Source organism: Leptomonas pyrrhocoris, assembly GCF_001293395.1.
Source record: "Leptomonas pyrrhocoris isolate H10 chromosome Unknown, whole genome shotgun sequence".
Classification (NCBI taxonomy): Eukaryota; Euglenozoa; class Kinetoplastea; order Trypanosomatida; family Trypanosomatidae; genus Leptomonas; species Leptomonas pyrrhocoris.
The window spans coordinates 390,932-416,196 of NW_015438375.1; the positions used below are offsets into that span (position 1 = coordinate 390,932).

Consider the following 25,265-nt stretch of genomic DNA (forward strand, 5'->3'; position numbering starts at 1 on the left):
GAAGCTGCAGCATCTTTTGAACGTCCTTTCTCTCTCTTCTTCTTCAATTCTTTTATTTTTATTCATCGTACCCGTTTCGTTCTCCACATGCTCAAACCCAGCAGCAGTACATCCTTCCTCTCCAAATTTAGATGCTGTCCAGTGCGCTCTCTTCCAGCGTTTTGCCGACCCCGCCGGCGCAGACTCGATCATCGCCGCCCGACAATGCCGTGGGCGACCGCAGGCCACCAATAATGCTGCTGCTGCAGCTCCTGCGATCTCTTCTCTTACACCGACACGAGCACTCCGTCGCAGCATCAGACGCCGCCGGCGAAGAATGCGGCGTCAGCATCCTGCACACCTGCAGTATCTGCCACCTTGTGCGGCTCCTCTGCCACTGGACGGCGGCGCGGGTCGCCCTGCCAGAGCGGATGGACGAGCACTTTCTGGTGTTGTGGATGACACGGCAGCAGCTGCGGTGCGGAGGTGAGTCGTCCGAAGCAGCCTTCGCGGACGAGAGAGAAGAAGACAGCGGTGATGGTCACGGGAACAGAGATGCGGCTTCCTTTGAGCCGTCGACTGTTGCTGCGGGGTGCAGTGCAGCGTGCTTGCTGCCTGTGTTCGATCTCGACAAAGACGCAGCGAGACGGTCGAGTCCAAAGCGGGAGGGTCCTGCAATGGCTTCAACTGGGCAGTCCATGCGGATGCGCGACACAGCGTTTCAACGGCGCATCGACCTGCTGTTCCAGTCACTGCACGACACAACGGAGGACACGGACGATCGCGTGGCACGCGCGGTGGCGAGCCCCGTAAAGCAAACTGTAGCCAAATTGCTTGACGTTTATCAGACACTGAAGAGTGATGACAGCTACCTCTTTCAACCCACACAGCTGTCCAACGTGCACGTCGCCCTTCTCCTTCACCTCCACGCTGCGTCACTTACTGAACTCGCTGCACTCGACCTTCTTCGCACCCTCCAGCCGTCGCCGCCGCTTTCCGCGGAGGTTCAACTCAACGCGGTCATCGATGCCTTCCACGGGCTTCTCGATGCTCAGCAGTCGGCTCGGGCTGCTGTTCGCTACTTCAGCTGCTCCCACTGCAACGACCTTCTCCACACGCGCATTCGGCCTTTACTCGAGGCGCTGACTCGTACGAGCACACCCAGTTCATCTACGACGTCTTGTTTTCTTCATCCCCATGTGGAACTGAGCGCCGACGCGTTGTACTGCGTGTCAGGGCGTGGACTGGTGGCCACAGGCCCACTGCAGGAAGGTGAGCTCCTTCTGCAGGAGGAGTGCATGCTGGCTTTGCCTGTCGATGCTCACGATGAGGGCGGTGTGGTGCAGGGTGGGAGGCATGCGAAGGGTCTCGCAGACGCACTGGACCACGTACTGCCCGACGTGGAGGAGCCAGCGACAGCAGGGACTTCGTGTTGCGGCGATACACCCGCAACAGCAGAGGGCGTCGTTGATTATCTCACACGTCGTCCCCGGTCCTTCGCCGAAACGTGGTGGTACCGCTGGGCCGTTGTGCTTGGCGACGCGCCGCGACCAGGTGCAGCGAACACACGTATACCCCTGCGTGAGAGTCTGCGCACGTGCGTGAGGGATGCTGTTCTCGCAGCGTGCAGCCACACGAGCAATTCGGCCAGCTCGAGGGAAAGCAGCTCCGTCTCCGAAGGCCCCGCTTCATCACCTTCAACGCTGCGGTTTGCTTCGGTGCGAGCGGTGGATGAATTTCACGCGCCACGGCCACCCCCCGAGAGCGTGTCGCAGCTTTTTTCAAAGGACTTGCTTTTACCAGCGTTGGACCCACTCTTGAGCGACGTGCTCTTCTGCCTTTTGCGCTTCGTGAACCACGCGTGCACGCCGAACGCGGTGGTGGTGTACGACGCTGCTCCGACCAACTCGTGCGCTCTTACTGGCACGCTGGTCGCCCTTCGCGACATCGCGGCAGGCGAGGAGGTGACCATCTCCTACCTAGCGGCCACCACCGCGCTGACGGTGTCCCCCGCAGAACTAACGCACGTGCTTGGCTTTGCGTGCTGCTGTGCGCTTTGCACGCAGAAAGCCGCACTGCTGCACGGTGTGGTGTGCGGTGAGTGCAAGCAGCTTGTGTGGACGTCGCCGAGGCAGGAAAGGTCCGCGAATGCCTCTTCGAAGAACGGAGAAGCAGGTGCCAGCAACACACGTGTGGCAGCCTCTGCCTTCACTCATTCGAAGGACTGCTCGCATGCTCGTCAACAGTCTTGCTTAGTGAATGAGGATGGTGATGCCAGTGACGCAGCAGGCGGCACCTCGGGCTTCGTGGCACGGCAGCTACGTCGTCAGCTAGACGGCATCTCTGCGCAGATTACCGCCACGGAGTCCCCCGCCGCTGCCCAAGACGCAGACGGCCAGCGCGGCGTTGATAACGCAGCGGGCGACTGTGCCTGTCCACGCCATTCTTCCTCCGGTGCGTCTACCGCAAAAGATCCATTGGTGGCTGCGGTGCGGCAGCTGGTGGACCTCGACGACTGCGTCTCCCACGCCTTGTTGCCCACGCACCATCTGCGCCTCCGCACCCGCCTCGAAGCTTTCGCCTACGCGTCAGTCGCACAGGGACTGGGCTCCACTGTCAGCGCACAACTGATCGAACTGTGCGCGAGCACCATCGAGGAGCTGGAGGTATTGCTCGGGCCAAACAACCCGCTGCTGACCGGGCTGCGCATGCACCTCGTCTTCAGCCGTGGCCGACACGTGCGAGCCGTGCAGGCGGCGGAGGCGGTGGCGCACGGCACCCGGCACGCCGACTGCTGCGGTGCGGTGCGGGAGCAGGCGGCGCTGATGGAGCTGCCGTTTGTGCTGGATCCGCTCGTGCGGCGCTGCGTGACGCGGTGCTTTCAGGAGCACTTTGTGCAACTCGTCGGCTGGAAGCTGCCGTTGACGGCAGATGCGACGGAGGAGGACGTGCTGTGGTCTTTCCTGCGCCGGTATCCGGTAGAGCTGGAGGCGGCAGGGATCACAACGCCAGAGCACATGGAGCTTCTTGCGTGCATGGCGGACGGCGAGAGTGAGGTGATGCGATAGGACGGCTGCTTCTCCTATTTTTTTTTTCCCTTGTGGCGCTTTGAACGCCACCGCGATGTAGATTTCGATGGGTGCGCCATGCGCTGCTTCAACACGAACGCACAGACGCACACCTTTTTGTGTGTTTTTCTCCGCTCTTTACACAGGTCAAACCTCCAATTCATGTAATGAGGAACGTGCAGTCGAAGTAGCCCAGCAGATTTTCTTTTCCGGTCCGCCCTTCCTTGTTTTTCTATGCCTCCTGAGAGGTGCGCACTTGTGCTGCTGCACCGCGTAGTGAGGCGGGCTACAATGTGGTCGCTGCCTTCTTCCTCCACAGTGTGGGAAAACTCCCCTGAGAGCGAAACGAATGCGATGCTTCTTCTCGGCCGCAGTTGCGGTGCAAACAACATCTTCCTCTCCGCAACTTTTCCTGTTCACCCTTTGCTTACATCTTCTCTGCATACGCGCAGACCCGCAAGCACTCGCACGGAGGTACACGCACACACCAACAAGCAGTACACTTCACGGTAAAAGGAAAAGAAGCGGAACTCTGCAGCTCCAAATTGAGTCCTCTGCGAGTCCGTACGAGAATAGTGCGAGCCTCACGCCATCCACAAACCCAAAGGACGAACACAAACATATCTAAATTGCTTTGACTATTTGCTATCGATACCTACACACTTACTATTTTACCAATATTGGCTGCTGGTTTAATATACATAGAATAAATGGATTCTCTGCATTATAAACTGTGGGATCGGTGCACGGCTTTTGTGGCGCGCGTCTGTGCTGGCCGAGACGCCTCACACGGCCTCGCTCACATGCGCAAGGTGACGGAACAGGCCGTGCTCCTCTACTTGATGGACGCGCCCGCCAACGTCACCCATGCAGAGCGGGCGGGTACGCTCTACCGTATTATCCTCGTGGGCATGCTGCACGACGTGGCGGATCACAAGTACGACTCGGACGGCACCTTGTTTCAGCAGGTGGAGGCGTTCGTGGAGGCGGAGGCGGCCACGCTGCTGGCGCTCGTGCGCGAAGACAATTCGGCGGTGTTCTCCTCCCCTCTGCCGTGCAGCACTGCCGCAGCGGATGACGTCGATGCGGTGAAGCGCCTCCTCCTGACCGCGTTGGACGCCATCTCCTACTCGAAGGAAAACAAGCGTGGGATGCGCTGGTTTGTGCCGGCGCTGAGCTACGGCTCGGGGGAGGCGTCGCAGTTGTTCGCAAAGGAGAACGGGACCACCTCTTCTAACAGTTGGGTGTCTGTGCGAGACTACGTGAGCGACTCCGACAAGCTGGAGGCGATTGGCGAGGAGGGTCTGCTCCGGTGCTACGAGTTCACGTGCGCGCGCTACCGTGCCGCTGCTGCGGTTGCTGGTATAGGCAAGCCAGCGACCTCGCGGCCCTCCAGCGACGCGGCGGCTACGGCCCTCGTAGAGCGACACGTTGAAGGGAAACTGCTGAAGGACGTGGTGGAACACTTCCACGAGAAGCTGAAGCGGCTGCTGCCTGAGTTTATGGTGACCAAAACAGGCAGATACCTGGGATCTCCGCGCGCTGCGGAGATGGCGGCGTTGCTGGTGGAGTGGGAGGCGCATGGGCCGCCACCGGTGACCGTTTACTGGCGAAACGCCGCTTCGGAGTACGTAATGGAGGAGTGACGTTTTGCTGTTTGCATACGGATGAGAAGACGTGTGTGTGTGTGTGTGTTTCCACATTCACACCATCTACTCGCGGATAAAAATAATATAGAATGATTATTGGGTATACATTTCTAACCGTGCTAGCCGTGTTTAAAAAGGGGGAAAAAAGAGAAGGAAATAAGACATTGAAGGGGCGTTTTCTGCATCGGAAGAACACACTGCCGGTAAAAGAACTACTACTCTGTAAACGCTGCGTCCTTGTTTCGCAGGTATTTTCTCTCTCGCGTGAGGTGATGCGCCTCCCCCCCCCTCCCTGCTAGCCTTGCTCTCCTCTTTTCTCTTCTTGATCTCCGTCCATCTAATCTCTTTTGTTGTCGCGGCACTCTCTCCTCTGCTTCCGATTCACACCAACCAACGGAGAGACGGCGAACGACAAACGTAGCGAAAGAAGAGTTATTTGAGGTGCTTCTATTTATGAGTTTTTCTATTACGGTGGCAGCGGGACCATCTCTTTTTGAAATAGCTGTTGTTGGTCAACAGCGGGGGTTTTAAACACTGTAATAAATCGAGTAACACGAGACTTCTCGTGCGCCAGATCAGCTGGCCGCAATTGCCCCCTCCACTCTTGCCAACAATTCGAACCCTTCCGTTTCCTCTTCTATTGTTAGTGGAAGAAAAGTCTTCAAAGAGCCAAATTGCTGCTCATACCTCCCCCCTATACCGGTTATGGACGCTGCGGCTCTCTTCAACGAGCGAAGGGGAGACGTTGCAGCCTTCACCGCGCTACTCTTTCGACGTAGTGCCGTGCAACGACCACCACCCCGCGGCAAGTCAAGTTACAAAGAAGGCAGAAGCAGTCAGTATGAGACGAAGACGGCAAGAAAACAGAAGCTGCTACGCGAGAACACGCCTGTCGCTCCCTCTCCTGTCCCCGCATTGCTGACGTCTTCTTCTAGCTGTGCCGCTCCTGCGTACCGCCGACCGGCTTCCGCGAATGTTCCCGTGTCACGCGTTTTGCAAGAGGCGAAGGCGCGCGCTGCACGGAGGCGGCGTATGGGAGAAGAAAGCGTTAAGAAGAAACGGAGGACGCCCACCGTGGGCGATGAAAGCGATGCGGATGCTGCTGCGACTTTCCGTAGCGCGACGGCCGGCGCCTTCGGCTTCACCGCACAGGAGCTACGCGATCACACCTACCTGTGGATGTCGGACGCCGGTCACAACAACGAGTCCGCACAGGACGTGTCTCGTCAGGCGTGGAAACTGAGTGGAGAGTTGACACCAAAGCAGCAGGCGAAGCTGCGGCGACTTCGCATTAAGCGAAAGCATCAGCGCCTCCTGTCCTCTTCACAGTGGGTGTTGTGGCTGCGCCGTAGACGGCGGCTGTGGCAGCGACGGCGCCCTGTTGCGCGCCGCCGACACCTCCGTCGCCGACTTGCACTGCAGCACGGACGTGCACTCCCACCCTGCTCGTGCTGCGCGCAGAGGAAAGAGTGCAGACGCCGCGTTAAGGCTTCCTCGACCAAGTTGGTGCCGCACGTCACACAGTGGCTGCCCTCACACGCTCGGTTGGTGAGCCGATATCACCATCGTGTTGTGTCGTTGGTCGTGCCACTGGACGTCACGCACGCGACGGGCACCGACGTCGCCGTGGTAAATGCAACGGGATGCGCCGGCGGAACCGCAAAGACGTCGTTGCCATCGAAGAAGCGCAAGCCGGTACTGACGGCGCGCCTCTCCGTGCCAATGGAGCCGACACGAAAGGGCCACCGCTTTCTGCAACGCTGGGCAACGCAACTGGGCGCTCGGCAGCGTCGCCAGTCCTCCCACGCCCACGGTGCGCACCTGCCGGAGCAGTCTCAAGCCGCCTCGCACACGCCATCGGCACTGGAGAAAACTCTCGTGGCAGATGTCTCGCATCAGTGCGTCTACGCCGTCACGAAGCGGATCGCAGCTCGTGACGCAACGCCCTCCTCTCTTCTTACGCCGAGCATAGTCATAGACGCGCTCGGGCTGCGTGCGGTGCCCTGCGACCCCGCAAACGCAGCAGCGTCCACTGCGGGCATGGTCGTTTCGATTGCCCCAATCGTGCTGCATCGACGCCTACGCGAGACCACCGCCGTTGCGGTGCACGGACACATGTGGAGTGCCACCGAGGAGAACCGTGCCTTGGCCTCCACACGCTCCGGCACGCAGCGTGGCCGAAGACGTGTCAGCACGGTCGCGCGGCATACGCGGGTGGTGCCCGTCGTGCTGGTCTCCTACGCTGACGCAGGAGGCAACAATTCATCTGACAACTATCTGCTTTTCAGTGAAGCCCCCGTGCTAATCCCACGGCGTGCCAGTGAGAAGCTGAGCGTGCGGTTGATCTCTGCGTGGAACCCGTGCTGCCGGTGCCCCGCCTTCGCATCCGTGTATGAGCTCTGGAGATGGTACCCTTCCACCTCGTCTGAACTCTCCTCCCTTGCATCCCACACGTCTGCCGGGCTTCCGCTGCCTACGTGTCAAGCTGCCCAGCTCGTCAGGGCGGTATCGCGGCGGTGCGCACGGCTGCATCGCCGCCTCAACCATCGTGCAGCGGCGACTCGTCAGCAGCGCATAGTAAAACACGTGAAGAAGACGACGACGGAAAAAGCTGCTGCTCGTTTTTCGTTGAGGCAACAGAAGCAGCAGCAGCAGACGAACAACACGACACCACGCAAGAGCCTGCCATTTGTAGCATCGCAGAGTCGTGCCAGGCGCACGTCGGCGCACACGCCGTCTCGCTTTTCCATAGTGCTCTTCCCAAGTCTGCCCCCTCCTTTTCTTCTGTCCGCACCGGGGCCGCAGAAGGACGGCACCTGTAAGAAGGAGTGTGCTCCGTATGTGTGGCGTGTTGGTTTCATCTATCACCGCGATGAACGTTCCCTGCGATCCCCCGTTGCATCTCCGAAAGACCTAACGATAAAAAGCACGAGGACAGCGGAGGCGGTGTCGTCAGCGGTGCGAATAAAGACTCCAAAGGACGCTGCAAAGCGACGTGTCCATCCTGCGCCGCCTCGACGACTGTACCGCGCATCAGTGCGGGCGCGCCGCACACACTTTCACCTTGCACGCCGTTTCTTTGGGTTTCTGCTCACAACCTCTTTCGAGTCTGCCCCAACTGGCTCATCGAGCCGGCGCGCCAAAGCACGCGTGCTGGGCCTGAGCGAGCGCGCGACGCTCATGCGGCTGGTCGGCCGACCTGCGTACCCGTTGGACTACGGCCAGTCGCGGCCATCTACGGCGTCGCAGCAGCGGTCCGGCAAGCAGCCGCACGCGTCCGTGAAGTGCCTCGTGACGCGTCCTGGTGTGAAACGAGTCCGCAGTACTTCTTCTCTCGCCGCCGAAGGGGAGGAGGGGGCGAGGGAGCTGAGCACCGTTGCAGAGCATCGCTCTCCCCTCCACCTCCCCATTACCCCCCTTCCTTCGTACGTGCACGTGCTCGAATACTACGGAAACCTGACAAATGCGGGCTGCCGCGTCACCGTGCGGGCAGCTCACGCGGATAAAAGGCTGCCGACGCTGCACAGCACGGTGGGCTGCGTTCTGCTGCGATGTCGCGCTACGGCGTCGAACGCCGCGACGGCGGTGGAGCCGGTCGGTGTGGTCTCCTCGTCTCCTTTTTTCACGCAGCGCTTCGGCTGTATGGCGGCCGCGGTGTGGTGTTGCAGCCCCCCCGCGTCGCCTCGTGTGTTGTCGTGCGAGGCACGGAAGGTGCACCCGCTGCATGGTACGCGTGATGGCGAGGCAGACGGCGGATCCAGCATGGCTGCAGGGAAGCGAGCGACGTCGCTGACAGAGAGCAGAGATGACGGGTGGACAGCGGCGTCGCTCTTGACGGCACAGCAGGTGAGCACGAACACATGGTTTGTGCTCGCGCCTCCAGAGGCTGCTGCAACACTGCTTCGGTTGAGTGCGACCCTGCAACGCGAGTGCCCTCCGAGGCAGCGCACAGCGAGCCGGCGTCAACGAGCGTTTGACCTGACGCGCGGTCGCGCGGCTCGTAAGTTGGAGGCGTTCCTGTGCGACTCAACTTTCTGCTCCCCTGTGCAGCTGATCCGGTGGTACGCCTAGGCGCGTCTGGAGCAGAGAACTGCGAGAGATGCAGCTACACGCAGTCCACCTCTGAAAAGTGTCGGTGTTTGGCTCGCTTCAAGAGAGGGAGGTGTTAAGCAAAACAAGACAAAAAGGAATGCCTTCGAGCTCGAGTTTCATGTCACTCCATCACCACAACACAGAAAATGATTTTTCCACAGCTGGGCACCACAAGCGTTAGGCGCAGACCCATCACGCTAGGTCTGTAAATCGATGTGCTGCGTTTGTGCGCTGCGTTCTTCGTCGCCTTACCCGCCCCGTGCTTCTCACGCTATTTGCAATAGTCGTCTTCCCTCCCGCAACGCTTTTTCAACAATCTGCTTCCTCTCATCTGTGTTGGCGGTCGACTTCTTCGTTCTGGCGTCGTTGTCGTTTTCGTGTCTCCTGTCGCGTAGGACTTATTCTTAGTGAAGGCGCAGCCACCAAAAAGGTTTGGGCTTACGTCAGTGATCCGAAAACGTGTAATGGATGCGGGGTCCGTCGTGAACGCGCTTCTCGCTCGCCACAACGCCCATCTCAACGAGACCAACGCAAAAGGCGCACTTCGAAGGGCACGCAAAGGGCAGGATGTGGCGACGACGTCTGCGCGGCCGCCGCCCAAGGTGATGGAGGCGGTGCGTCGCGGCGTGAACCCGCTAATGCTGGGTGCGGATCTACACAGGACGGAGTCAGCGGCACGCGAAAAGGCAAAACAGAAACGTGCAGGACGCGCGTCCTCGAGGCGAACCGGCCCTTCACGTGGCCGCAAATGCGACGAAAGCCGTCGAACTACAAACGTGAACAGCAACACTTTAAAAGGAGAGAGCAAAGCAGCAGCGCTCCTGCCGACTCCCCGCAAAGCTGCCTTGGCGCGTGAGGAGGCAGTCTCAAAGACGCTGGCGGCGCGTCACCGGGAGCTGCGCGCGCAGCCACAAGGTGAAGCGGAGGAGCGAAAGCGACTGCGATCGACCTCGAGCACGAGCGACGTGCCTCAGAGGCGTTTCAGTGGCGGAGCGGATGCGAGTGGGTCGGACAGGGAGGGCGGTGCGGCGCAACGTGCTCGCACGGAGCAGAATTTGTCGACGCCAACTCCCGCTTTGTGTCACAATAAGAAAGACGGTACGGCGGCTGTAGCGAAGCCACGGCGGGACCTTTGGCGTCGACGCTGCACTATACGTAAAATTCTGCGCTTGTCACGCGGGGTTTCGCGGGCGACGGCGCTGCGGCGTTACTGGTACACGAAACTGGACGCAGGGGCAGCACAACTTTCCTCACCGAGCGCTGATGCAGACGCTCCCGCTCAAGAACCGGACCACAGGAGTAAGGATGACTTGGATCAAACAACAAAGACGTCTTCACGCCAACTCGCACCGGACGCTGCAGAAGCGACGTGTGCAGCACGTCGCCGACGCGCTGCTCGTCGATGTGTGCTGGCGCGCTACCACGCTCGTGTGCAGGTACGCAGGTCTGAGACAGAAACATCCGTAGCAGCTGTCATCACGGCGGAGGAGAAAAACGGTGCAAATAGTGTGTCCATCCCCACACGGCGCCTCACGCGGCGACAGTACAAGGCGGGCGTCAACGAGCTGCTTCACCACGCCGACACGGAAATGTGGGGTCTCGCCATTCGTGCGGTGGTGGAGCGGCGTGAAGTACTGCAGCGAATCGCCTCCAGCTGCACAGCGGCAGTATCAGAGAAGGGGTCGGGCAACGGCGGTGTGCTGCCGCTCCTCCTCGCCCGTCACTTTCCGCTGTTCGGAGCAGAGGCAGAGGTGCAGGAGTTGGAGGTGCGGGCGCCGCGTGTGAATCGTCGCCGTACCCGCCACCGGCGTCGGGCACGCTACGCAGCCGACAACAATGCAGGCGAGAACCCCAGCGACCGTAACGGCACGGAAGCTGCGGCTTCGTCTGCAGCACGCCTGTGCGTTTTGCAGCGCCACCGTGGCATCGTGGTGGAGGATTACAGCGACACGGTGGGTGTGCTGTTGCTGCCGCCTTCCGTCGAAGGACAGCGCGCCTGGGCTGCCGCAGTTCAGCAGACGTGCGCGTCAACGAGCGCAGCTTTGCGCCGAACAGAAGGTGCGGCGGCTTTGCAGAGACTGCGTGTCAGTGCATTGTCTCCGCGTGTGGTGCGGGTGCCAAAGCACTTTCCAGGTGCCTCGGGTGCTTTGACGGAGTTGCTCCCGCTCATGTTGGCGGCTACGCGCCATCGCAGCACCAGGAAAGCTGGGGATGCGTTTTCTTCTGCAACACCGTCCCCGGCAGCCCGCTCCGCAGGTACGCGCGTGCTGGCCGCGATATTTTGCGGCGAGGTCAATCCACAACTGAACGCAATGGACGCAACACCGAGCGAGAATCGCAATGCGGATGCCACGAAGCTGTCAGCGACTCCGAACTATCCGTTAAAGCGCTTGCAAAATCGCTGTCTCTGACGCACCCTGTCTCCCTGATCGCTGTGCGGCACGCTAAAGGCTATGCAGAGGCGCGTGCAATGATGATCTTTTATTTTTTTTTCTAATTGTAAAGGCCTTAAGCTGCTAGTACCTTTTTTTTTCTGCTCTACGCGGTATTTGCGGTGCATGACGAGCGACTCTATTCTCTCTCCCTCGAACGATAAACCGAACGCACCGTGCCTGCTGCTGCGCGCGCTCGATCTTTTGCTCTCCACAGGCTATGTGCTACGCGACCTTGAAAACAGCAAAGTGATCAACGTTTTTTTCTTCTTCGTTCACCTCCTCACCTGCCGGGTTGTTGGCCGTTGAATGCGGCTTCGAAGTCATACCTTCTACTTCGCTCACATGAAACCTCACCACCTTCCCTTTCCTGGTGCGTAAGAAACGGCAGTTGAGCAGACTGCGGACTGTAAGGCGGTCGCCCAGCTCTGGTGTCATCTACGGAAGACTCACTCTGCGTTTGTCGGTCGGGAACTCGTTCCCCGCTTTATACACCCATCGACACAGTGGGCGACATCAGCAACAACAAGAGAGAAAACCACTGGTATTCCGAGAGAAGAACAGGATTAAGAAAGAATCCACGGCGTGCTGCCCCGATCTGATCACTTCCACGCAGCCCCTGTCGCGCAAACGAAGTCCACATTCCTCCTCCTCGCCTTGAGGTGCAGCGGCTCTGGCAGAGCTCCAGTTAGCTGCCCGCCCTCAACAACTAAACGTGCGTCTGCACCGCAGACGAGCGCCGCGGTGGAGTGCACCATGGCCGAAGTGAAGCGTAACCGCAGCCGCTCCCCGTCCTCGGGGACAGTCCGTTGCGAGAAGAAGCCTCGCACGGAGCGGGAAGAGGTGGCGCTGTTCATCTTCCGCAGAGATCTGCGGTTGGTGGACAACACCGGTCTGCAGGGGCTGCTCGACGAGGCCGCCCAGCGCTCCCTCCGCGTCCTCCCCGCGTTCTTCTTCAACCCTATCCAGTGCGACAAGGCGCAGAACAAGTACTTCGGCGACAGCTTCTTCCAATTCTTCTGTCAGTCGTTGGAGGACCTTGACGGCGCCTCACAGCTGAACAACCACCTCGTGTGCCTGCGCGGCTCGGACGAGGAGTGCCTCCAGCAAGTTCGCCGCGGCGGCTACGACGTGACGGTGCTGGGTTACAACGAAGACTTCACGCCGTTCGCGCGGGCACGCGACCAGCTTCTCTCCGCGTACGCCGACGACCACGGGGTGACGTGTGTGGTGGGCCGGCAGGACTACACCCTCCGCCCGCTGGGGGAGGTGGTCAGCGGGGCGGAGCGGCCGTACAGCGTCTTCACGCCTTTCTTCAACAAATTCCTCTGCGACCACGCCTCCAGGGTGGCGAAGCCGATCGCGACGGATGTGGAGCGCGTCCAGTCGATGTTGGTAAGGCAGCCGAAAAAGTACTTGGAGGAGTACCTCGTCGACCCCACGCGGCTGTGCACGCACAACCCGAGCATCGTCGAGAAGGGTGGGCGGACGGAGGGTCTGAGGCGTCTCGCAAATATAAAGTCCATGACGAACTACGGCTCGGTCCGCGACGACATCGCACACGACCAGACATCGCACTTAAGCCCGTACATGAAGTGCGGCGCCGTCTCGACGCGTGAGGTGTGGCACGCCAGCGTACAGGCCGTCGGCCTCGCACACGCGTTCACCCGACAGCTGGTGTGGCGCGAGTTCTACGCGATGCTTCTGCATCACCATCCCCGCCTTGCACAGGGGCAGCTGAACGCCTTCATTGGGCAGACGGAGATCGTCGCGACGACGCGGCCGCAGCACAACGCCCCGTTTCAGGCGAAGTACGAGGATTTCCAGTGGAGTTGGAAGCCGCAGCACTTTGACGCGTTTCGCGAGGGCCGCACCGGCGTGCCGCTCGTTGACGCCGCCGTGCGCTGCCTGACGGCGACGGGCTGGTGTCACAACCGCTGCCGTCTCGTCATCTCCAACTTCGCCGTGAAGGTGCTGGCGATCGACTGGCGTGTGGGGGAGCGGTGGTACGCTACGGTCGCCGTCGACTACGATGTCGCGAACAACAACGGCGGTTGGCTTTGGTCGTCCGGGCAGGGCGCTGATGCGCAGCCCTTCTTCCGGACCTTCAACCCTTTCCGACAATCTGAGCGCTTTGATCCAGACTGCGAGTACATTTACAAGTGGGTGCCGGAGCTGAAGAACGTGCCACCGGAGGTGGTGCACTCGTGGGATACGTACTGCGCTAAGCTCGAGCATCAGAAGAAGGGCCGGGGGTCGAAGGGTTCACAAAAGGGCAAGGTGAAGGAGTACGACACTGCGTATCCGCCTCCTCTCGTCGACATCGCGAAGGCGAGGACGGCTGTCATTGACAAATTCAAGTCTTATACCCCGAAGAAGTAGTTCGACATTTCGCGGCCGTGCGTCTGATAACGAACACCGAATGAGTGCTCACGCGGACGGTACACTGATCGTCGGCGTTCAACCGCCTCGTAGCAAAGATGCGTACCGGTCGAAGGTGCCGCCCATCCACGCGCCGCACCGCAAAATCTCGCATCTTCTTTTTTAATGGCTGGTGTTCCCTCTCTCTCCCTCCTTGCGCTGTCGTTCGCCTTTGGCGCGGCTTTCTTTCGCAGCCGGCACTGTTTCTTTCCCTTGTTGCGTCCGCTGGCGCGCCTATCTTCCATTTTTTTTTCCTTCTTCGACGGTCCAGTGTCATTCATCAAAACGAAGCAGCTTTGCTCTCACGGCGGTGAAAAGAATACGTGTTGCAGCGGCCAGTCAAAATAACTCGTTCTTGTTGGTGGCGGTTTTCGGCAACGCCTCTCAAAAGAAGATAACATATTGTTCCGGTTCACCCCGTCGAGAGTGGCAGCACACTATTGTAACAAGTAAGCACGTTTCTCTCTCCTCGCCACACGACATACCCTCTCACGCATGGCATCCCTTTTTTTGTTCCTTCTCTTCTTCGCAGCGTTTTTTTTTTGTTTGGTGGTTCTCTGTGCCGTTGCACATTCTTCTGAGCTGTCATATCCTCTGCTTGAGGGACCTGCACGTCGCCACCGAGGTAGGCCGCATTGACATAATGGCATCTTTTCGCATGCAATGCACTCGGCATCGATATCCTCAATGCTAACCATCTGGAAGCATGCAACAGACGGTGTATCACAAAGCGCGTGAAGAACAGGAAATGGAAACCGATACCGGTGCTGATATTCATTTCGTTCATGTCGAGAGGAGAAGGCAATCTGGTGCCACACGACGGATGCAAGACGACACCTGCCATGTCCGAAGAGAAAAGAAAAGCAATGCCACTGTAGAACGTTTTATTTCCCTCTGTATGTTCTTTTCTTCTCTTTGCCCACCCTTCTGCCTAATACATCTCTTGCGTGTGTGTTGCGCTTTCCACATCACTTACGGTGTGCGCTGTCGCGCCTTTCCCAACCGTTTCGTTGCGACCTCTCGCGTTTGCGCCACGGTCAGCGTGCATTACGCGCTTCACATCACCGGTGCACAACAACAGTATCAAAACTGCAGAGCGAAGCTATCACTTGTGCTGTCGTTGCCATACAGTCTCGTATCATTATTTTCTTCCTCCTTCCTCCTTCCGCTCTTTTTGTGTTTTACTCTCGTACATCCTTTATCGTTTTACGCCGTTGTAATGTCAAGTGTGGGAATGCTTGACTACAGCCCAGGCGAGGGGCCTCGCCCCGCGTCGTCTCCCACCTGCAACACGGCCCTACGCCCTCATCCGCCCAAGGGCGACTCCAACGTGGACATCAGCCCTGCCAGACCACACACCGTCTCCTCTGCCTCCTCGGCAGGTGTCCCCGCAGAGAAGGCGAAGAAGAAAAAGCGAGTGAACTGCAACGTACAGCCTTTCAACTCCTGCCGCTCCGCCGAGGAGGAGTTAGCGGCGCTGAGGGAGAAGATATCTGCCTGGAAGGAAAAGCGGCTCGCGGAAGTGCAGGAGGAGTTGAAGCTAAAGGGAACGACGGGTGTGGCGCAGGTGGAGGCAGCGATGGAGAGCCGCATTCAGCAGCGGCGAGCGGCGGAGCGGGAGCGGGCGGGGCAGCGGCTGGGACAGTTACTCGATACGCTCGGCCCGCGCATGGAGCAGTGCATTCAGCGTGTTTCCGCATCCTCCTGTGCTGAAAGCGATCAAGAATCCGAGCCGATTGAGGTGGCCCGTGACGAGCCTGCGGTTGCCGCGTTGCCGACGAAGGCACCACTGCCTCCGGATTCCCCCCCGCCTCAGGCGCTTGTTGCGTGCGAGCGACAGCACTTGATTGGCTACCTGCAACTCTCGGTAGAGGAACGAGACGCACGCAACAGCATTAAGGAGTACCATCAATTTGTCAAGGAGGTGTCACAGCTTGTGGCCGACGAAGAGGAGTTCCGTTGCTCTTTCAAGGAATGGGAAGACTCGTGGTACAAGCGCCTCGTGGAGACCGCCGCATCGAACACGGCTGTTGAGTAGGGGAAGAAAGGAGGGGGAAAGAGAAGTGTCTCGCGCATCAGCATTTGTGATGTTTTTCCTCTTGTGTTCTCCCTTCTTTCTATTTACTCACTGGAACTCTTTTTTTTTTTCTGACTATTATTGGTAAAAATATTCATGTACATTACACTCCCGTGCGAGGCGGAACATTTTCTTCTGTAGTCACCGTACTGTGAGCTCCAACTCCAAAAAGAAAGTCTGCAACTTGTTGTTACTTCGGTGTGTGTGTGTGTGTTTTGTAGAGAAAACCATGCATAACAAAAGCAAGGAGTTCGCCGTCCGCTCGCGAAGAACTCAAATAATGACTTTGGAAAGCTGTCGGCTGACACTTCACGTTCCGCGCGTCAGCAACGCGGAAAACCCACGATTTGTTGACCTGCTGTTCTTTCCTTGTTTTGATGGTTTTTTGATTCGTTCAGTTCAGTTACCGGCTTCTCCCCCTTCTTTTTCTTTTCTTTCCTATCTGTTCGTTTCATTGAACACTTCGCACTGCTTGTCGCACCGCCGCCTCAGTGAGCACCAGTTTCTCCACGACCACACTTCCATAGAAAAGAAAGAAGAGAAGCGCATCGATGCGTGAGAAGGTTGTCCCTATTCCCTTCCTCGGTAAAGAGGTGTCGGGCTGGCTCTATCGCACCTCGCGATGGTCCCGCGCGCACCCGTACAAGACCGCTGGCATTCTCTGCGGCTGCATCGCCGGCACCATTCTCTATGAGGCGCAGGTCACCCACAAAAACCGCATCCCTTCACCAAACGTCAACAACCACCTTGAGTACCAACTCCGCGACGCCTCCTTGTGGGAGCGGTGGTTCCGCCGTGGGCCGACGCAGCGCGATATGAAGGCCGACGCGGCGCAGTCGGCGGCTCAATCGATGGAGTTGGAGGACGCCCCGCTGACTGAGGAAGAAATCAAGCGTCAGCAGCAACTTTCGCAGCGTACCATCGCGGACGCCGAGGCCCTGTTGGCCAGGACGACCGACCCAGAGGAACGCGCGTCCTTGCAGCGGGTGATCGAGCACGAGCGAAAACTAATGGAGGGCGTCAACAACACAACCATGTTAGTTCGTAGCGGGCAGCTGGCCGTGCGCGCCCCCCACTGGGATATCCGAAACAACGAGCGCAACTGGAGTATTCTGTCGCGCGACCAGCAGCAGCAGAGGGACCACTACTGGTACCGCAACGAGCGCAGCCGTGAAGATGACTACGCACGCAACACATACTCGCGTCCGTGAAAGAACTCAACTTGTAGCCTTCTACGCTCTTGGCTTGCTTCGATTAAGATCTCTAAATGCTTAACAAGTGTCGTTTTTTTTGTTCTTCTTTCGTTTGCCCGTTGCCTTCTTTTCGTAGTCTGCTCGGCTTTACGTATGTGCACGTACGTCTTCTGCCGACGTTGTTCGTTTTTTTTCCCCATTTTCTTCACAGGTTTTGTTTTCTGTTGATTGCTGCATGTGCTGATGGACGTGTTGTCCTTGTTGGCACCAACGCGAGTGCGCAACACCTTAATATATATTTCTTTTCGAAGAAAGCGAGATAAGCCAAGAAACACATGTCAATGAAGGCGCTTACGATGGAGGCCAGAAGAGCGGACATGCGTGAGCGACCAGCACTATCTTCTCGCAAAACAGCACAGATAACTTTTTGCGTCGCACCCCGCTTGAAAGCAGCACGCTCTGTTCTAACACCGAATGACCAGCGTGAAGAGAAAAACCCCGATGAGACACGGCCATCTCGAAGAGCCCCGCCTCATTTCTTCTTTCTTGGCGCTCCACTTTTCCTCTTTCTTCTCCTCGCTCATGCGGTCGTCGATGCGACGTGTCGCCCTGCGAAGTAACGTTTGTGAACTGCATTGCGGCGGGCCTTAGCTCGCCTGCTGGCCGTGGAGTCTCTTCTCTCCTCACTCACCCACCCACCCACTCTAACACACACGCACACACACCTATGCGACTCATCACGCATCCTAGCTGCAGAGTGGTTGGTGCTGGCCTCTTCCCCAGCTCCGTTGGTTCCCCGCTGTCCCAAGCGCATCGCCGCGTCTCCATCGCCGGTGGTGGCCGGGGGGACCTGTTTAAGCGCCACGCCGCGCAGTACAAAGCTCCGTGGGCCGGTGCGGCTCGCGGCATCCGCCACCTGTCCGAGTCGACCGAGCCGCAAGACGGGCAGCTGCACATCCGCAAGCTACGAAGCCACATCGCGTATGATCACAAGTACTCGGGCGGTGGTCATCATCGCCCTGCCATCGCAGCTTGGTCGTACATAGTCCCTTCGCTGCGTAAGAATGTGGAGGTTGCCTGCACAGATGTGTTGTACAACACGCTGCTCGCGGGGGAGGTGGCTTTGTCGACGCCGCAGCAGCAGCAGCTGAGAGAGGCGCAGAATCTTTTCCGCTTCGAACTGCAGCAGCGCATAGGTCTTCTGGAGGACAGTCTGGCGGAGGCGGAGCTGTCGTATCTGATCCAGTGGCCGTCCCTGTTCCAGCGTGTATGGCTGCGCCTTCCTGTGCATCTGTCAAAGCCGGGGGAAGGTGCGGCTGAGTATGCATCCAACAGCACCAGCATTGCTGTTGCCTTTTCTGCTTCGTCTTGCTCGTCCTTAGCACCGTCGTCCGCAGCTCCCCTGCCCATCTCCACCACAGTCTGGGCATCGACCACGTCTTCCGTCGCCTCAACGCTTCCTGCCACGGCGACAGCAACAGGAAGGGCCCCGTCGTCTGCGGGTCCAGACCGCACCGGCTCGTCGTTTCAGTCCCGCCTGGACCGTCTTACGCGACACGTGGTTGAATTTGTGGAGGGTGAACTGAAGGCGCTAGAGATGGCCGCCCCTTCACGAGAAGACGGAGCGCCGCGCAGCAGGCGTCAGGTCGCGCTCGAGGCGGCGTGGCGCGCGCAGTGGCGGTCCGCCGTGCAATGGCATTTGGACGAGCTCCAATAAGATTTTCCTTTTTTCACGCTGTCCGTCTCTGGGCCTCCCTACGACGTTGTATGTGTGTGTGTTGTTTTTGGTTGTTTGTTTGGGTGTTTTTGACGTTGCAGCGTTGCGTCTCTTCGCCTTTTGTTCTACGCTGAAGAAGGCAACGCGGCAGCGGTGCGCGGGGCTCTTTGCGGGATGGCGTCGTCGTATGAGGAGCGTTTCATAATAACAACACAAAGAACAACAGAAGAAGGCAAAGTTACGCTGAGGACCAAACGGTTCTTCGCTTCCACATGGGACCTCAACTTACTGATAGTACGGACCATCATTGGAAGCGGGCACACTAAGAGGGTGTTGTGGCCTGCAAGTTGCTTTGGGAAAAGTTAAACGTCTTTTCCGGCATACACATGAAGTGCTGTAGCATTCTCTCCTTCTTTCGGCCTCTCCTCCTCCTGGTGGGTAAAACAAGAACGGCATATCAGAGGCGTCGCTGGCCGCCTCCCGGTGTGGGAACTTCTCGGAGAACAAAAAGAAAAAGCAAGACAAATGCACGCGCAGAGTACCGTGCGATACAATGACAACATCGTCTTCTGTTTCTCTAACAGACGCGCTATGCCACCTGCTGGAAACCACGAGTTGCCTTCAGGACCAAGTACTAAAGCACGTGACGGCCCTCGCCTGTGCCCGCACGCCAACAGATGACAACGCAGAGGAAAGCACTACGCCACCGCTGTGGAGCTACCCCGCTGGGCACCCTCCCTACCCTCATGCGTCTCAGCCAGACTCGATGCCTCAATTCCACATCAGCCGTGCGGTCGTGGATGCGGAGAAGAATACACCATCGGGGACGGTCCTCGGACTGATTGAAATGGTTCTCGTCTTGGACGTATTCGAGGTAGCGCAGGCATCTCCCGACACCTGTTGTGCGCTTTTTTGCATGCCGCCCACGTCGCTGGATGTGGCTGCCTCCGCTGCGGTGCAGGAGTGGCTGTGCCTCTACGTCTGCGATGAGCAGACCGACGTGCACGGCGGCGACGATGTTTTTGCACGCGGTCGGAATGCGGATCGAGCAGTGGAACGCGCCTGCGCTGTCGAAGCGTCCATCTCTCGACTGCCATGGCCAGCGGCGTGGTGGTCCGCACTGGCGGCAAGGCAAGTGGAGTGCAACGTGCGTGTGCTTCTGCTACGCACCCCAAGCGTGTACGCCGCGCTTACGTCGGACGGAGATATGATGAGTGATTGTCTTCTCCATCCGCGTTCTTCTACCTCTACTTCTTTCAACACGGCGCCAACTCCTGTGAGAGACGACGTCGTCGGCAGAAGAAGTAACTCGCTCGCTGGCCTCTCCGCCATATCCGTGCCGCCGACGGAGGAAGGGAGGCTGCCAAGTCTGACGTCTTCTAGTCGGCGTTTGTCAGGCTCCTTTGCCGTCTCCGCTGCGGGGTCGTCTGTGGCCTCCACGGTGGCTGCACGGCCCTCTTACCCTTCTGACAGTTTTCTCGAAATCGCGCCGGAAGTGCACGTGGTCGGCGTTGTGCAGCAGATCTGCTTTGAGAACAGACGTGCCCTTTCTCCCGCCCCCTGGGTGACCCTGCTGCTCCTTCTCCCTCACGCTAACGTGCCTGTGCGTCGGGAAGTAAACCTCAGTTCCCTCTACCCTTGCGCGGTACGTGCGGCCGCGGTGATGGGAGAAGTGATTGAGGTCTGCGGGCGCACCCACGTCGCTCGGCGGCAGACGAGTGGCAGAGCGGGTGGGGGCAGAGGCTGCGCAGAGACGCTGCTGCGGGAGTGCATTCTGGCGAGTTGGGCCGCCCCAGTGCTGCTGTCGTTGCCACAGACACCGTCTTTCGCTTCGGCGCTCACCGGACACGTGATTGGGGCCTTCAGTGACCTGCCAACGCCGCCTGCTGTCTATGCTGCCTCGCCCATCGCAACCACCACCGTCGTTCCATATGCGGTCCTTCAGCCCGCTCGTCAAACGCCTTTCCACGACGATGCGAGCATGTCAGCGACGTTGCGCTACGGCGATTCTTTTTTCCATAAGATGTCACAGGACATGGAGGAAGTCTCTGTGGCCGAGTTGTCGGGCTGGGAGGAGGAGTGGGCGACACGCGCTGCGCTCACGTGCTGGGAGGGCGCACGTCTGGCGCTGGGTGTGGAACTGAACGGCACAGACAACACGCTGACCGCCTCCGCATTCTTTTCCACGTCGCTCGACGTCGTCCTCTCCGCCCAGCTGACCATCTTCTCCGCGCAGATGAGTGACGGGGTGGTGCTGCTGCTGGTGGACGAAGCGCCAGAGTCGTTAGTGACGCAGATGTTCTCAGCTTTCGACAGAGCTGCCCCGACGGCGACGTTGGAGTTTCCTTCCTCGACGCTGTGCCGTGCCAGTCCGTCGTTTCTGCTGCCCTCGTATCGTGTGCAGCGCGTACCGGCTCCCGTGCGGCTCGCTCAGCGGCCACCGGTAGCCCCGGACAACGACGCCATGCGGCCACCAGCGGTACGACGCTTCTTCCAGCGAAGTCGCACTAACGGACCATCTGCGGCAGCTGCCGTGGCCGCACCACCGCCGCCATTTTATCCAGAAGTGCTGAAAGGCGGTGCCTTGACGAATGCGAGCGGACGGGCACTCGTGCTGCAGGGGATTGAAGTCATTCCCGCAGCGACCCTTAAGGTGCTGCAGGAAGCCCTTCGTGCGGCGCGCCACGACGGTGGGGACGTGGATGGCACGGCTGTGGGAGCAGGAACAGCAGCTGCAGCTGTTAGGGGCGTAACAGGTATTGACGGGACTTTTCACTCGTTTGAGAACACCTCACGCCCTCCTCACATAACAGAGACAGCGGCGACTACGGCGGATGCACCCCTCACCGAGTCCGACGGCGCGCGACACGTCGTTCAACGCGAGGGTGGTCAGTACGTGAAGTACCGCGTCGCGCACGCTGCGGTGTGCTCCGTGCGCCACGGAGCGCGTCTAGCGGAGAAGAGTCACCTTTTCGAGTTCGCGCAGCGGTGTGATGTGGTGGTGCGACCGGCGTACGATCGACGTCGGCAGGCCGCGGCACTGCAGGCGGCGGTGGACGCACCTTTTCAACACCTCCTTCGCCGTCGACAGGCGACGTGGCTGAGCCTTTTGGGTGCTGCCTTCGCCTTCCCAACAAAACTGCATGACACCGCCGCTGGTGCGGCGGGGATGGGTGACATGAGTGCGACGCCGACCTTGACGGAGCCGTGCAATCGACTGCTTAGCTCCTACTTCATCGCGGCGAAGGCGCTCTGCCAGGAGGGCACCGATGCGAGCGTGATGACGACGCTCGTGAAACTGACAGTCACCCACGCACAGTGGCGCTGCAACCTTACCGAGTTGCGTCTGCGCGAGCGGACCAGTCGGAGCACGGGTGGGACACCGCGGGGGTGCGTGGGTGCTGCGGCGCGGCGTCCGCCTCGCGCAACGGCGCTAATCGACGCCGTGGTGGCTGTCGGCCTCTGTGATGCCACCTTGCATTTCTTCACCGCGAAGGCCCTCTTCGGCGAGTGTGTGCTGCGGCTCTTGGAAAAGGAGGCGTGGCCCATCTGGGAGGCGGAGGCCGGAGAGGGGCATCGGGGGGCGCTGCCAGATCCAGCAATGCAGACGTACGGAGGAGATGAGGATGATGAAATGCGTGTGCGGCCTCCACTGAGCGTGCCGCGTGGGGCGTCTACGGAGGTGCAGCAACTCTGTCAGCAAGTTGAATTCCGAAGTCGCTGCTGCCTGGAGAGCTTTTCGAGTGACCACGTGCCCCCTCGACCGTCTGCCTTCTCAATCCAGCATCTGGTGCAGGACTTGATCGACCACCTAGAGCGCGTCACGCACAACGTCGCCTCATCAACGGGAGCACAGCAGTAGTGAAGTGATACAACTGTGCGATGCGCGGACTTGTGTGTGTTGCTGGGTCTGTCTTGCGTACGTGTTGTGGGAGATGCTAGTACGGAGGATGAACGCCGCCTTTCCTGCTGATTACTTTGGATTCTGCTGATTTACCTTAACTGCTATGTATGTTTTATTATTATTCTTGTTAAAGAAAAGGAAGAAGTAAAAGGGAGCTCTTTTGCAGTTAAGCCCTTGCGTGTCGCATTCCGCGTTGAAGCGAGTCTTTTCGTCTTTTGTTGGTGAATGCTAGCGAGAAAAAAATAATCCGTTGTCTCAGCTCTGATCACTCTCCTCACCAACATGGTCGTCATCACACCCGGCTCTGCCTACGAAATGTCTCCCACCTGCACCGTCCCCTTCCAGTTTCTCCCCCTCCCCCCATCTTTTCTTTTTCTTTTTACGCTGCTCGCGCCAGCCTCCACAGTTGAATTGAGTTACCACGCCTGAAGTCGGTCGTCGGCCTCCCTCGCATCTGTGCTCTTGTTCGTGCTGTTGCATCATCAATAAAAAAAAAAAAGGCAAGACAACGCACCTTTCAAAATCATGTTCGGCCGCCCGCAGGCGCCCCAGAAGGACTGGGGCAGCATGTACTTCTACGAGAAGGTCCACCACCTGGTCGACCACACCGCCGACTTCGTGATAGCGAAGGTGAATTGGTGGATGCCCTCCGTGGCGGTGGGGATGGCACTTAGCCTTTTTATTCTCGGTGGCCCCGACAGCGTGCCGCAGGCCGCCTCCATCATCCTGCCCTCCGCGACGCCAGTACTCGTGACGCCACAGTTTTCGAGCCCGCCAAACCAGCAGGGCGGTGCGGGCGCGCCGGAGGACGAGGAGGACTTTTAATGAGAAGAAAAAGTGCCTGTGCTGCTGTAGCGCTTTTTGCTGTTGTTGTCGTCGATGTTGCGCCTTCGATCTCCAATTTTGCTGCTGCCGGGCTGCGCCACGTGGGAAAACGCAAGGCTCGGAAGAGAGGGGAGTTGGCAGAAGAATAGCAAACCGCCTCTTTGTGTTCACATGAATTCATTTATTATTATTAACGGGTGTACGCTAAACGTTGGCGTTGGGTTTGTGTGCGTGTGTTGGGGGAGGGTGGGTGTTTGAAAGGTCCGCTCTTCTTGCGAGATCGAGGCAAGAGGTGCTTATGAAACTTGTTCATGTCGTGACAGTGAGCAAGGCAAGTCTCTTTTGTCGGCTGTCTTCGTTATATATAAAGGTAGTTCTAATCGCTTGTATTATTAAGAAACAAAAGCCTCTAAGTTGCTAGAAGAGTGTGAGTGAGAGGGCGATTCGTGGCACCTGATAGATGTGGGTGTGGCGATGAGGATCCCCACTACCGTTCCTGTCTTCTTTTTTTTTGCCTCCTGACTTCCTGCGGTGTACTCGCAGAGAAACGTGACTTGGCGTCAAGGTGCAACGACACATTGCCGCACCAGCTTCGCTCACTTCCTGAGATGAGGCCCTTTTCCTTCTCTTCTCTTCTCTTCTTCACGTTTTTTTTTTCTTTCGGTCGTGCCTCACAAAAACGTATTATTTGGTAGCGTACGTGTGTGTGATTAACCAAGATAGTCGCGGCCTTCTCACACAGCTTACCAAGACGGGAGGGGAGAACAAAGAAGAAGACGATCGGTGTGCGTTTCGCCGTTCACGGCGGCACTCCAAACTGTATTTTTCTTTCACAGCTCAGCGGTGTTGTTTTTAGCCTTTTGCGCTTTTACTCCTATGCGTGGGCGACTCAACCGCACTCACGTCACTTCTCGCCGTGTTGATACACACGCCGCTGAACGCGAGGACCCCTTCCCTCGTTTACTGCAGCGGAACCTGAACACGAGCATTCCTTTTAAAGTGCATTTCTCAACGGCAATCAACATGAATCACGAAGCAGAAGCACCTCACGCGTCCGCCGACGCGACGAGCATCATTGTCGTCGACAAGGCACCACGGGAGAACAGCCTCGCCGACTTCTTCAGCTTTAACAGTCCTGGGGGGCTCACGTGGTGGGCCGGCGCTATTCTCGGCGTCTTAGGCTGTTGCGCCTTTGCCTCGATGATTGTTATTCACACGGAGTCGAACCGCCGTGCGGCGCCCGCCGTGATGTCTCTCCTGAGAGCTCAGCAATGCCCCCTCCTCTCCTCCCTCCTCCCCCCGTTGGCGTTTCATGCGTGGCGGACAACCTGCACACGAGTGCCACGGGGCAGCAGCTATCCCTGCACCGCGTTGTCCGATTGCATCGCCCTCGGCAGCCGGTGCGCCGATGCGAAGCTGCTGGCCCAGCTGCAGTGCGTCAGCACAAGAGAAGGAGCCGATAACAAGAAGGTGTGTGCGTATCCGTCTGTGAACTCCACACCCATGCTACCTCCCTCCACCGCTGCTTCGCCAGGGTTTTGCACGAGCGCGGGCACGACCTGTGCGTTGTGTCTCGACGGCACTTGCGAGTCCACGACGCCGTCGGCCGGTTCGATTGGGTGTCCATCGAGCTCGGCGTGCGCCGGCGACTCGTGGCTATGCAATCCACTCCGCCTGTGAGTTTAAGCACGTCGGTATGTGTGGGCGTGAGAAGAGCGCCTGACGCTATCTGACAGCCATTGTTTCGCTGCTCTCAGTTTTGTTCCATCGCCTTTGTAAGAGCGCATACTCGTGAGAGGAGATGGCGCACGACACGTAAGTGCCGCTGAAATAAAATGGACTTTCTTTTTCCTATTTTAACTGTTGTTCTCAAACCTTTTCTCGCCTTTCTTGTCACTATTATTAGTA

The 25,265-nt window shown here is 58.6% G+C and overlaps 11 protein-coding genes across 15 annotated transcripts; all 11 read left to right on the forward strand.

Moving 5' to 3' along the window:
- Positions 1-99: 99 nt before the first annotated feature.
- Positions 100-3,047, forward strand: ABB37_07590 (hypothetical protein; the record flags this gene model as incomplete). 2 transcript variants are annotated; one of them, XM_015806284.1, is made up of 1 exon in its annotated part: positions 100-3,047. In XM_015806284.1, exon 1 carries the CDS (start codon positions 132-134, stop codon positions 3,045-3,047), a length of 2,916 nt encoding a protein of 971 aa, XP_015655206.1. In that variant the 5' UTR covers positions 100-131. The 2 variants fall into 2 exon arrangements, with proteins under 2 accessions (XP_015655206.1, XP_015655207.1); XM_015806285.1 differs by having other exon boundaries at positions 103-3,047.
- A 450-nt stretch (positions 3,048-3,497) lies between these two features.
- ABB37_07591 (hypothetical protein) lies at positions 3,498-4,693 on the forward strand (the record flags this gene model as incomplete). The annotated part of the gene is made up of 1 exon (XM_015806286.1): positions 3,498-4,693. Exon 1 carries the CDS (start codon positions 3,758-3,760, stop codon positions 4,691-4,693), a length of 936 nt encoding a protein of 311 aa, XP_015655208.1. The 5' UTR covers positions 3,498-3,757.
- A 708-nt stretch (positions 4,694-5,401) lies between these two features.
- Positions 5,402-8,767, forward strand: ABB37_07592 (hypothetical protein; the record flags this gene model as incomplete). Its single annotated transcript, XM_015806287.1, has 1 exon — positions 5,402-8,767. One exon carries the CDS (start codon positions 5,402-5,404, stop codon positions 8,765-8,767), a length of 3,366 nt encoding a protein of 1,121 aa, XP_015655209.1.
- Positions 8,768-9,181: 414 nt separating this feature from the next.
- Positions 9,182-11,199, forward strand: ABB37_07593 (hypothetical protein; the record flags this gene model as incomplete). Its single annotated transcript, XM_015806288.1, has 1 exon — positions 9,182-11,199. Exon 1 carries the CDS (start codon positions 9,253-9,255, stop codon positions 11,197-11,199), a length of 1,947 nt encoding a protein of 648 aa, XP_015655210.1. The 5' UTR covers positions 9,182-9,252.
- A 401-nt stretch (positions 11,200-11,600) lies between these two features.
- ABB37_07594 (putative deoxyribodipyrimidine photolyase) lies at positions 11,601-13,602 on the forward strand (the record flags this gene model as incomplete). The annotated part of the gene is made up of 1 exon (XM_015806289.1): positions 11,601-13,602. Exon 1 carries the CDS (start codon positions 11,977-11,979, stop codon positions 13,600-13,602), a length of 1,626 nt encoding a protein of 541 aa, XP_015655211.1. The 5' UTR covers positions 11,601-11,976.
- Positions 13,603-14,680: 1,078 nt separating this feature from the next.
- On the forward strand, positions 14,681-15,679 carry ABB37_07595 (hypothetical protein; the record flags this gene model as incomplete). 2 transcript variants are annotated; one of them, XM_015806290.1, is made up of 1 exon in its annotated part: positions 14,681-15,679. In XM_015806290.1, the coding sequence occupies exon 1, from the start codon at positions 14,861-14,863 to the stop codon at positions 15,677-15,679; it is 819 nt and encodes a 272-aa protein (XP_015655212.1). In that variant the 5' UTR covers positions 14,681-14,860. The 2 variants fall into 2 exon arrangements, with proteins under 2 accessions (XP_015655212.1, XP_015655213.1); XM_015806291.1 differs by having other exon boundaries at positions 14,721-15,679.
- A 529-nt stretch (positions 15,680-16,208) lies between these two features.
- Positions 16,209-16,929, forward strand: ABB37_07596 (hypothetical protein; the record flags this gene model as incomplete). Its single annotated transcript, XM_015806292.1, has 1 exon — positions 16,209-16,929. The coding sequence occupies exon 1, from the start codon at positions 16,270-16,272 to the stop codon at positions 16,927-16,929; it is 660 nt and encodes a 219-aa protein (XP_015655214.1). The 5' UTR covers positions 16,209-16,269.
- Positions 16,930-17,526: 597 nt separating this feature from the next.
- Positions 17,527-18,628, forward strand: ABB37_07597 (putative mitochondrial hypothetical protein; the record flags this gene model as incomplete). The annotated part of the gene is made up of 1 exon (XM_015806293.1): positions 17,527-18,628. The coding sequence occupies exon 1, from the start codon at positions 17,639-17,641 to the stop codon at positions 18,626-18,628; it is 990 nt and encodes a 329-aa protein (XP_015655215.1). The 5' UTR covers positions 17,527-17,638.
- Positions 18,629-19,074: 446 nt separating this feature from the next.
- ABB37_07598 (hypothetical protein) lies at positions 19,075-22,490 on the forward strand (the record flags this gene model as incomplete). Of its 2 annotated transcripts, none has more annotated exons than XM_015806294.1 (1): positions 19,075-22,490. In XM_015806294.1, exon 1 carries the CDS (start codon positions 19,182-19,184, stop codon positions 22,488-22,490), a length of 3,309 nt encoding a protein of 1,102 aa, XP_015655216.1. In that variant the 5' UTR covers positions 19,075-19,181. The 2 variants fall into 2 exon arrangements, with proteins under 2 accessions (XP_015655216.1, XP_015655217.1); XM_015806295.1 differs by having other exon boundaries at positions 19,088-22,490.
- A 567-nt stretch (positions 22,491-23,057) lies between these two features.
- On the forward strand, positions 23,058-23,357 carry ABB37_07599 (putative mitochondrial hypothetical protein; the record flags this gene model as incomplete). Its single annotated transcript, XM_015806296.1, has 1 exon — positions 23,058-23,357. The coding sequence occupies one exon, from the start codon at positions 23,058-23,060 to the stop codon at positions 23,355-23,357; it is 300 nt and encodes a 99-aa protein (XP_015655218.1).
- Positions 23,358-24,050: 693 nt separating this feature from the next.
- ABB37_07600 (hypothetical protein) lies at positions 24,051-25,037 on the forward strand (the record flags this gene model as incomplete). Of its 2 annotated transcripts, none has more annotated exons than XM_015806297.1 (1): positions 24,051-25,037. In XM_015806297.1, the coding sequence occupies exon 1, from the start codon at positions 24,234-24,236 to the stop codon at positions 25,035-25,037; it is 804 nt and encodes a 267-aa protein (XP_015655219.1). In that variant the 5' UTR covers positions 24,051-24,233. The 2 variants fall into 2 exon arrangements, with proteins under 2 accessions (XP_015655219.1, XP_015655220.1); XM_015806298.1 differs by having other exon boundaries at positions 24,075-25,037.
- Between the last annotated feature and the right edge of the window lie 228 nt (positions 25,038-25,265).